Raw genomic sequence first — 12,018 nt, forward strand, 5'->3', positions numbered from 1 at the left:
CTAGTGGACCAGGACTGACTTCTAAAGTAGCTGTAATGTCACAAATGATGTTGTAAACTCAGATCCTAGGGGAGCACAGGCAAACTTTTCACTTTTGGCATATTGGAAAACACCCATTTAATGTCAAACTGTGCATATACTGCACACAGTGAAGGTCAAGGAATAAACATTTTGAGTGGAGGTGGACTTTAAAGTTGAGATTTTATTACAGATTGATCACTAAGTAGCACATTCAGAACAACCGATTTTCTTATCAACAAATTTAGTTTTATTTTATAGAATGTATACAAACATTTTCATATTGCACTTAACCATTACTCTTATCATTTATTATCTATTTATTCATGAAAGAATACTTTAAATGTACTGTACAGCCATGCAGCAAGCGTCTTTATGTTCATGTCTTAAAATACATTAATTTTGCTGCAATTAATGTGAAGTTTGAAATGACATCCCTGTTACAGATGGTTTTATATAGAATTTTAAGTAAAATGCAATTGTAAATAAAAAAAAATTATAAGTGATTTATCACATCCACATAAAAAGTGCTTTGAGAAAATGTTAAAGCTACAATATGTGATTTTTTGTTTGTTTTTTTTTTGTTGTAGAAATCTGCTCCAAAACTTGTCTTAATGTGGAGAGGAGCTGTTGAAGCCTCCTGGGACCCAGACTCACTGAACAGCACTGGCAGCAGTGCAGAAATAACAGCTTCTAAAGGGTTTTGAGAGGGGCTGACCTTTCTAACAATCAGAGATTTTCAATTATTTCTGCTTGATCAGTAAGTTTGGTTGCATTTTCATTTCTTGTAATTTCATAAGGACAAATATATGAAGAGCTGGGCAGAGCATGACGGAGCATAGCAGATTGTTGTAGAGCATAGTGAAGCAGGGAGAGGGAGTGCTGGGCAGAACAGAGTGGATTGATTTGGAGGTTCATGCTAACACTACCTTAAGTTACATATTGTAGCTTTAATATGATTTATTTAGTTGTTGTAAATTTCAACTTTGTGTATTACGTTATAAAACAGTTCTGCTATTACCCAAGGAGATCATCCATCATGCTGCTGTTTTTGACAGTATTTCCTGATGCTTGCTCAGTACTGTTGATTTCAGAGACTAAAAAACTGTCTACTCGTCCACTGTCAATTTGCTCAGACACAGACAGCAACTGTGATTCTGATGCAAAGATGTCATCAGCAAAAAGATTTATCTGAGCTGAAGGAGCAGCAATAGAAGATGTATCTGAGCCAAATAAATCATTCAGTGAAGTAGAAGTGTCCGGACTGCTTGGTAGCACTGTAAACAGATCTGCATTGGCTGAGATGAGACTAATTCCAAAGATGTCATCAGGAAAGGTGGATGGTTGGGTTGTGGAAGAATCAGGTTCTCCTTGATTAGACACATTAACAAGAGGAGGCTGATTGAACAGAACATGATCTGAGCTAAATATGTCAAAGTCAGCGTCCTGCTGTGTTGTCTGGCTGTTTGTACCAAAAGGATCTAAAGATTGACTTCTATCTTGGTTTAAAGGTACTGAATCAGGAACAATCAGCTGACTTGTCATGCTGAACATGTCTTGATTCTTAGGTGATACTGGTTGAGAGTCGAGCAGGCTAAATGTTTTAGCAAATGCATCTGCAGACAAATCCATCTCACCCACAGGAGATGGAAATAAGGTTTCACTGGGTATATTCTCAAAAATCTCCTGAGAGTCAGACAGACCAAAAAGATTGGAAGAAGTTTGAGGAGATTCATGGCTGAGATCAAAAAGCACTCCATCACTAAGGTTTCTTCCTTGTTCATCTTGTGTATCAAACAGTTCATTTGGCTTTAGAACATATTTGTCAGTAGCTGTCTGAATGGCCGATGGCCCAGTAGGGGCTGAACTGAAATTGTCTCCAAAAATACTACCATTAAATGCATCATTCAATCCTTTTTTGTCTGTTAACTGACTGACTGAGTCATCAGACACCTGGTTCACCGAATGGACAGCAGAGGGAAGATCTTTGGAGTCAGGTATTCCAAGATTAGTGACAGGCTCACTGATCTGTAAATCTGATTCATGGTCATCTGATGGATGTGGAGCTGTTAGGTCATTATCTTGTTCTCCTGGTTCACCAGTTGATGTCTGGGGCAGGTTTAATGACACTGTAGATTTGCTTATATTCGTGTTACTATCCGGTGTGTTGGGGTCAGCAGAATGCGACTTTTCCTTTGTAGGGTACTCAGGATCTTGTTCCAGTTGTGGTATTTGAGGCGTGTTACCTTCCTTTTGCACTTTTTTTGTAATGGCTTCCTTGTCCTCATCAGTACATGTTTTGTTGCTTCTTTCATTCTGCACATCTTGTTTTGTGGTGTCCCCTGCCTTTTCTGGGCGTGACTGAAACAGTCTTCCTAAAAGTCCACTAGGTTTGACGTCTGGTTTCTTGGCCTCTTTTGGTTCAACCTTGTTTGCTTTTTCATTTCCACCTGATGTTAAAAGCTTCAACGAAAGCCTCTTTCCTTTAGACCAGGATCCCAGTTTGCTGTTTGTCTTTTCAACCTGTTTAACAGAACTCTTTAGAGAAATTTTATTCTCAACAGACTTCTTGTGACTATCACCATTTTCTTGATCATTGGATGAATCAGTCTTTTCAAACTGATTTTTACTGCTTTCAGTACCGGGCTCCTCACTGGTCATTTGTCCTGCAGAACTGTGCAGAGTACTTGGATTTTCTGTATCACAGCTACTGACTGAGCTTTTTGGAATGACATCCCGTTGATCAGATGGTTCTTGGTGTGTCATAACATCTCGAGTTGAATTGAATGCTTCAGTGAGGTTTTGGTTATCAGGTGTTTCATCAGCTGTCTGTACAGCTGCATTCAGAATAATAACACTGTCTTTGTCACCAGCTTGTGATCTCTCTTGGCTGCTCTCCACTTTAACATGAGGCTCTTGGTTTGGCTTGTTAGTTTCTCTGTAGCATTTATTTTCAGGGATCTCTTCACTTTCACTCTGTTCTTTGCTGAACATAGGTTTTAAATGATCAGAGATATTATTTCTGTTTTTTATTTCATTGGAGCTATTCACTTGACTCTGTTCAGATTGATCTGGTAACTCTTCCTTTTGGGTTCCCATGGTCAGTTCAGAGCACTGGCCAGGCTGAGCTGCATCAAGATTGGGAGAAAATCGTACGGACTTCCTACCTTTATTTGAAAAGGCATTCTGCCTGTTATCTGTGGGATTATAGTTTGCTTTTGATATGGGTGCCCTGTTTGTCTGCTGTGTTTTTCTGTTTGTCACAGTAAAGCCATTTTTTTGGGAGGGCAAAGAAGAGTTGAGCACTGTTGGAGAGATGATGTCTTGGACACATCCAGCTTTGGTTTGATCATTCCAGGGTTTTGGCTCCTCTGAGAGCCACTCAGCTGAGTTAAAACCTGTTGTCTTGGATCGCTCCTTGAACCCCTTATCTTTCATTTCTCCTCCACGGCTGACCTTTAATTGGTTCCTTTCACATTTCAGATGCTCTGAATGCCTTGTACTACAAATGGCTGCTTTGTCAATATCAGGCATCCTATTTTTCAGAGTTGCTGCATATGTCCTCCGTGACTGACTTACCCTTGTATTATTCTTCTCTGGTGGCCACATCATTTTCAGTTTACCCTTAACCTCAGCACCACTGTTGCATCCTGGCTCTCTTACAGAGGACTTTGATACAAACACACCAGCAGAGATCTCTCTGGAGCCATCAGGGGTGATTCGGTTGGGTTTTGTGGTTGTGAGAGTAGGCAAGGCATCAGGTTCATCTGTTCCCTTATCTTTGTGAAGCCAGTGGTTTTTATGTTGCTTGTGCCCAAATCCCTCATCATAATTTCCTTTTCTTTTAAAAAGCTGTTGGTAGTGAGAAATGCAGTAGAATTCCCCATAAAGAGCACAATAGTTGTGAATGCTGAAATAAAAACAAAATAAGATCTTCTGTGATATTAAACTGAATGAGGTCAGATATTTTTGTCATGATTTGTTGCTCATGCTAGATCAGCTGCAGTAGGTGATTTCATTGGATTAGTTTACAAATGTTTTAACACTTCAGTACCAGTTGAATTGAGTCATTTTATCATCCTGTGAAAAATAGCTCACCTGAGCTTCTTCTTACAGTGTTTACAGCAGAAACAATTGTTGTGCAGGACAAGTTTACTGGCCACCATTTTTTCCATTGGATAGACGGGTGTCAAACAGGCAGAACACATTTCCTTGGCAAGTGACTGGAACTATGATAATAGAAACAAATTCAATTGAACAGTCTGGCAGTAATAGTCATATGTCTGTATTAGAATAATTATGATTTCATTTTCCTCCTTTGTTTTGTAAGTTGGATAGAGCTATATATAAAAGCAGACATTTTAACAATATTGTTGTAGGATATACTTGAAAAAGCACTTCACTGCAACAGTTTGGGAACTAAACAACTTCCTGGAGTCTAAGCTCCTTTTCTGGCAATTCTCCCCAGCCAAGAAATGGTCCGGCACATACATTCGCCCATAAAATAGATTTTTAACAGCTTGGATTTTGTAAGAATTAAATAAATGGTGAGCTACAGAGGTGCTGGTAGGTAACCTTTAGCTGTCTCCCCTTTTAAGGAGGGGAACATTTAGCAAATTCTGTGACTGTGAGATAACCTGCTTGCAGCACACTTTTAGGTAAAACAGAAGCTGCTGATAAGGTTGCTCCACCATAATTTAGAGCATTTAATTCACTTTAAAATTTGTGAAATTATACAGTAATTGAGTAGAAACCACTTTTTTCACTGTCATTTATTTAACAATTTACACAACAGAACATATAGTATCAATTATATGCTTAGTTTTAATAAAAGAATACTATCATGTAGTTACAGTATAAAAGAAGTCAGCATTGTATATGATGTCATAACATCAGTTTATGACTAACAAAACCTTTTCATCAAAACAATGTGATAAATACACAAATGGAATAACTGCTTTTCTAAAATTAGAGGACTGGGAGATGTCCGATACAGAAGATGACATGTTTAGTGCTTTTCCTTAGGTTGGCTAAATGTTACAAACACTGTCCCTTCCTCCTTAGCATTGCTCAGCACTTTATCTTCAAAAAAGCGGCCAGATCTTCGCATTAATGGGGATGTTGTGACTTCATATCTGGCTGGATTCCCAACTACTTCAAACAGAGTAGATGAGTTGTTGTCAGATTGTTTGGTGACAAATGTTGACATCACAGAGGAGACAAACACATTGCCAAAGCCATCGGTCTCTTCATATGTTTCACTGACAGTCTTTGTGCCAATGATTCCTGGAGGTTGTTCTGGAATGGTTTTCACCTCAAGCACACTGACTGAACGTTGTGCAGGACTGGGACTGTTTTTTGAAGACTCGGCTGTAGACTCATGTCCCAGATCTCTGTTTGCATCATGGCCACTTTGAGAACTACCCTCTGGTTTTGGTTTAAATGTTGACATGGGTGATTTTGGTTGTTCGGCAGGCTTCCTGGCAGCTGAGTGAATTGAGATGAATGATGGGGATGACTGAGAAGATGACTGTCTGATGAGTGGCTTATTGTGCAATTGTCTAGATGCTTGATTTTTAGGAGAACCCGAACCTGTGTGCAGATTCACATCAGTTGTCTTTTTTATTTGACTTGATTTGGCCTTGCTGGACACAATGCTTATTTTCTTGATGTTGTTGGCAGGTTGAAGGATTTGCTCAGATTTCAAAGATTCATCAAATAGTCCTGACAGCCCTGCAATGTCAGCCTCAGATTTCAGATTGGAGACAGAGTACAGAGCCTTTTTGATCGTCTCTTCAATCTCAAGAAGTTTTGCTAAGGTTTGTTCCTTCAGATTCATTATTTCTTTACTTGCCTTTTCCAGATCTTCAAATGCAGTCTCAACTGAGGAGATGCTTTCTAGATCACTGTCATGTGCCTCTACCTCAACTTTCTTTTCCTTTGTTACACCTTGCTTAGCATTTCTACTTGGTGTAACTATCCAGGCAGGAACATTCTCATACAACGTCTTTAAGGATTTAACATCTACACTGCTGGTTTCTTCTTCTTCTTCTATCTCTTGCACTTGAGTCAGAATTTCTTTGAGTTCATCTCGTTTTCTCAAATTTTCAAAAATTTCCATGGCCGCCTTCACATTTCCCTTCATGATCTCCTCTTTGTGCACAGACAGCCTCTGTCGTCGCTCATCCTCAGTCTCCTTTACTTTCTTCTCTCTAAGCACAACTTTATCCTGAGGCATTTGTTGCTTTTCATTGAGATCTTTTTGCTGTGTATAGCATGTGTCAACTTCATTGTTGGTCTCAAATGTTTCAGTCTTGTGCTGTTTTTTGGGAAGTTCAGGATTTGGGTTGCGTTGCTGAGCAGCGGTTGTATGTATCTGTTTATGGTCACCAAGTGTGTCATTTGTTACTTTTACTTTCTTGGACAACAAAAGGGCTCTTCTGCCCAAAGTCTCACTTTCCTTTCTTTCGAAGTTCTGTAGGGCAGTCTGTAAGCTTATGTTCATTTCATGTTTGCCATCTTCTGAGTAATTCTTCATGCACATTTTTATCTCTTCATCTGCATTGATTTTCTGTATTACATTTCTCTCCATTTCCACTTCAGTGGTGTTTGATGCTTCTTGGTGTTCTGATTTGCTTCCTGTAAAAGGTGCCATTTTCTTCGGCAGACATTTGTTTGTTTGATTTGAATCTTTCACTGCTCCGTCAACATAGTTCTGGTGGTATGTTTCATGTAAGGTCTCTTTACTGATTTTGCCATGTGTTGTGATTTCTTGTACTTTATTTGTTGAAGGCAAAGGGAACTGTCTCCTTTGTTTCAGAGGAATCACTGCACATTTTCCATTAACGGGGCAAGCAACATCAGTAACAGGACAAAGTGGAATACTTGATTCTTCTACAACTACTGATTTCATCCATTGTGGCTTTGGGGGTAAAGCTGGCTTCTGTTCCAATGGTTTCCCACTTGTTTTTTGAGGGAGTGGAGGTGGAGTTTCAGAGATGGATGATTTAGATCTTCCATTTGTTACAAGGTTGGGTGTTGGGTTCTGTGTTGTAATGGAAGGATGTCCTTCACAGTTTACTGAAATTGAAGGAGATAATTTTGTGTCAGATGGAGGCATAGACACAACACATTGTTTGTGAACAGTCTTGCCCCTCCCTGAGCTTCTGTATATCATTGCTGCTTTATAGTCTCCTTTGGATACATTTACACTAGACTTCTCAAGAGACTGCAGAGCTAACTCAACATTTCCTCTTACAATATCTTCTTTATCTAGAAGCTTCTGCTCTGTTGCTGTACTCTGCAGAGATCTAATAGCTGCCCTCACATCACCTCTTGTAACTTCTTCTGTCTCATCTTTAGCTGACTGGCCATTACACTCATAATTTACAAAAGATGGCAGTGACTCTGGTGCAGAGTTACTGACTATAACAGCACTTTGTTGACAAGCCTCAAAAGAACCATGGCTTTGCTGATCTTTTACTGCATCACTGACCTTTGGGGAGGTCCTGACTTGCTGGCATCTGGGAGAAGATGAACATGTAGATTGCATCGGGCTTTCCTCATGTGTTGGGACATTCAGGTTGTATATTTTTCCAGGAACAGTGACTTCACGCTCCACAGGTAGGCTTTGTTGCTTAGCCATCTCAAGTGACCTTTTAGCTGCTTTTACATCTCCAGATAAAATAATCTCCTTTTGTGCTTGGCTTCCTTCTGTATCAGGACCTTGGGCTGACATGTCTATGTCATAGATGGTTCCAGGTTTAATGATCTCACGCTCCACACACGTGCTTTGTTGCTTTGCACGTTCTAATGACTGCATTGTTGCCTTGATGTCCCCAGCCATAATTTCTTCTTTTTCAACCATAATAGGTTGCTTTACTGCAAGTTGTTGTTTGGCTGCCAAGACATCCCCGGGGACAATTTCTTCCTTTGGAATACAGCTATCGACACTGACAGAGCATTCTGATGAAAAAACTTTTTTGGTATTCTTGACATCCCCTGGCAAAACATCAGAAATGGTTCGCTCTACTTGCTCCTTCTGCTGGCAGAGACTTCTCTTTGCTTCCTTCACGTCCCCCTGAACTATTTCAATCTGCTCCTTAGCCAGAAGGCTGTGATCAACTTCATCTCCTGATGTCTCAGCGTGAAGACTCTTCAGGTATTGCAGATCACCTTTCTCAATGCAACTTTTGTACAAGTGTACATTTCCCTTTTCATTTTCATCCACTCTATATGCTGCTGCAGTCCTCTGACTGTTGGCAGTAGCTATCAGATTTCCAATTGTTGACTTCACATCTCCCCTTTCTATGTGGTTACTCTCGGCTTTGGTTTCATTGCAGATAAGAGAATAAACTGACATCTCTGCTTGTCCACCTGCAGTCTCTTGCATTACGATTCCTTTTTTCAGATCCTTGCCTTTAACAAGCAATTCAATAATCATCTGGACAATATTTTGTATTCTTTGATCTGTCTCAAGGTTGATAGTTGTAGTTGACTGATAGACTGGGAGTTCTACTACTGTGGTGTCCACTTTACCCTTCTCCACTTCTCTAAGAAGGGTTACTTGGGGTTTTAGGGTTGGTTTAAATAAGAGTTGTAACATAATGTTCTGGATGTTACCTTCAACAACCTCTTCTTTGTGTATTTGCACACCTTTGTTGCTTTCAAGAAGGTATTTGGCCATGCTGACATTTGTACTCTCATTTGCTTCTATTATGATGCCACTTGAGTGAAGAAAAGACATTTGATATAAATATGACAGGGTGTCATCAACATTGTTGGCAGTGATTTTGTCCAGTGGAGTGGTCTCAAAGAGCCAGGTAGTGCACTTTACATCAACTTTTGGAATCTCATCCTCAACACCCTGCTTTGAGGTGTCCTCAGGCTCCTTGATTTTGTCCAGTGGCTGAGATTCAAACAGCCAAGTGCAGCGTTTCACATCACCTTTCTGGCTGTCTTCCCTGTGGACTGTTTTTATTGGACATTGCTCCTGAGGCTCCCCTTTCAGACTGTCAATGGTTTGATTTTCAAAGAGCCAGGTGGAGGTCCTGACATCACCATGCTGGACATCAGTGACACTAACCATTCGGACAAACTTCGTGCTTGGTTGCTCAGATTCAAATATCTGTTTACCGAGCTGCACATTACTGCTGCCAAAGTCTTCAGTGACCCTGACAGAGGGTTCATCTTGGCTGGTAAAAGAGTCCAAAGGTTGTGTCTCAAACCTCCACCTGGCTGATTTAACATCTCCTTTTATGATGTCTTCTTGGGTGACAGCTCTGATCACATAAACTTCATTCTCTGCCTTGATAGCATCAAGAGGTTTTGTTTCGAACATCCACCTTGCTCCTCTTACGTCACCACTCAATACTTCATCTTTTTTCACAGTTGTCACCTCATGAAACACTCCTTCCTTGTCTCTGATGGCATACAGTGGCAGAGACTCAAACATCATGGTGCTTGATTTCACATCAACATTACTCACAGGCTGTTCCACAGAAAGCGACATCTGCTCAAGGGGTTCATCGTGAATTTTGTCCAGTGAACAGGTTTCAAATATGAACTTTTTGTTCTGGACATCACCGCTCTCTACACCACTGATGATTTGCGTGTTTGCATCATTCTTTTCCTTACTGATCAAGTTATGGGGACAGTTCTCAAACATCCATGTAAATTTGTGCACTGAACATTTTTCAATGTGTTCATCTTGGTTCCGTTTACAGGATGTAACCATTTCAGATCCTATGTCATTGAGAGACTGAGATTCAAGAAGTTCTTTGAAATTTCCTTCTGCAGTAGTGTTTTTCTTCTCAATGATCTCCTCGTCAGAAGGAGCAATTTTGCTCAAAGGAATCGTTTCAAAAAGATGTTTGAATCCCTTAACGTCACCCTTTTCAATCTCTTGTTCTCTGAATAGCTGTTGTTTTTTGCCTCTTTCTTCTTGTTTGTCAGCTGAAAGAGTAATTTTCTTGAGACAGCCAATTTCATAGCCATCACCAAGACTCTCCATGGGTTGAGTTTCAAACAGCCACAGAGAAGTCTTGACATCCCCCCCAATTATTTCTTCCTTTTCCAAAGACCTTTCTTCCGAGTCTCCTTTCAGTGCAGCCAAGGGTTGCATCTCGAAGAGCTTCTTTTTGTTGACAACATTAGCCTCTTCTCTGCATTCAGCTGGCATTCCTTCAAACTTGTCCACTCCCTCCACCTCTTTTATTGTGTCAAATGACTGAGTTTCAAACATCCACCTCTTTTGATCAACTCCTCCTCTATGTCCCTCTTCCAGTGATATGCCCCGAATAATTTTCACTCCATCTTGTCCCTTATTAATCAGATCCAAAGGCTGGGTTTCAAAAAGCCAACGAGCAGTGTTGAAGTCGCTGCTGTTGATCTCCTCCCTGCAGATCGATTTAATCTCATGGATATTACCGCTGTTATCTTTGATGGCACAAAAAGGTTCTGCCTCAAAGAGCTTCACAGTTTTCTGGGCATCTCCTTTCTGTTCCTGGAGTTCAGATCTTAGTTTCAAGAAGCTACAGTCTTCTACAGAATTGTAGCGTCCCAACTCACTCAGTGGTCTAGATTCAAAAAGATGTCGAGTCCCTCTCACATTTCCTGGCTGGATGGGTTCTTTCAGCACTGCTTCCACCAATTCACCTTCTTCTGTTTTTGATTTATTTAGAGAATCTAAGGGCTGGGTCTCAAACAGCCACATTGATGTTCTCACATCCCCTCTGACAGAGGTCTGTCTTTTAGCAGCCATTTGTTGTGTGCTGTCAGTGTGCTCAAACATAGAGGAGGTGCCTCTGACATCTCCACCTTTTAACTCCTCCTCATCCAGCAGCTTCTTGGTTGCATGAGGATCCCCAATATTGTCCAGAGTCCAGTTCTCAAAGATCCATTTCATAGACTGCACTTCACACTGATAAGCTGCATCTGGGTCAGTGGTTTCTGACTGTGCTGCCTTTATGATTTCATCATCCACAGTATCATCAAGACTTGCCAATAGGTCTGGATGAATGTGTTTAAAGATCCTCTTCAGCTCACTTTTCTGGCGTTGTTGGTAGAATGTGGAGAAGGTTTCTTTAGGTGGAGGCACAGGGAGGTTACTCAATGCTGAAGCTCCTTCATAGTCTAGAGGTCTAGGTGGAACGGGAGGAGGTGGGGGAAGAGACAGTTCATCTTCATCATGAGAAGATTGTGAAACTGTGATTTTCCTGGCTGCATCAGCCATCTTGAAATGAAAAACACAGGAGTAATACTGTCAGGATTCAGTAATCCATAAAACCATATTAATGAAGATACATGCAAATATTAACTTGACATGCATTTAGCAAGTGAAGCCATACTTTACCTTTCTCTCTGTTCTGTCGATGTTTTTCACATCACATGCAAACCATCTTCTGTCACACCAGGGTTAAAACACTTCATAGCTGTTAGTAGGCAGACGACTATGCTAGACTGTGAGTGTAATTGGTTAATTTCATATGAAGTTCTACCTCAGTTTTCTCTACAGAAACACTGAGAAATATAAATGTTAGAGTACATATAGTTGCTAACTGTTTGCTATTTGGTTTTTAAAGCTTTCTTTGCAGAGCTAGGTGCCTGTTGTAGCTGAAAATTATAGGAGTGGTGCAACTGAACCAAAACAAGTGAAGTCAATGCCCAGAAAATCAAAACAATGAGCTGAAAGACACTTAAATGCTCTGTAGAGCTGAGGATAACGTCATACTTCAGTGATTTGTAGTTATCTGTGACTGTTGTAAATGTAAAAAAACACAACCTCTCTTTTCAAATCCAGTGTAGTGGATTACTGAGTCAGAACAATAGAAGACGTATCACTATTATAATTCAGTACTTAAATGCTGTAATGTACATACAAACAGGTAGATTGCTGTTTTAAAAGTTATATTTATCTTTATCATTGAACACGTATTGCGATTTTCATGTTCAGGTTTTACAGGTGGGTATTTTGATTGTCTAATTTACAGAAATTACTCC

The 12,018-nt window shown here is 40.2% G+C and overlaps 1 protein-coding gene across 1 annotated transcript in view; it reads right to left on the minus strand.

Moving 5' to 3' along the window:
- Nucleotides 1-4,982: 4,982 nt before the first annotated feature.
- xirp1 (xin actin binding repeat containing 1) overlaps nucleotides 4,983-12,018 on the minus strand; it is a 10,300-nt gene continuing 3,264 nt past the window's right edge. Inside the window, exon 4 of the mRNA XM_020604532.1 lies at nucleotides 4,983-11,251. Coding sequence (XP_020460188.1) covers nucleotides 5,027-11,251 — 6,225 coding nt within the window. The 3' untranslated portion in view covers nucleotides 4,983-5,026. The remainder of the gene's footprint in view (nucleotides 11,252-12,018) is intronic.

Source organism: Monopterus albus, unplaced genomic scaffold (assembly GCF_001952655.1).
Source record: "Monopterus albus unplaced genomic scaffold, M_albus_1.0 scaffold66.1, whole genome shotgun sequence".
Taxonomy (NCBI): Eukaryota; Metazoa; Chordata; class Actinopteri; order Synbranchiformes; family Synbranchidae; genus Monopterus; species Monopterus albus.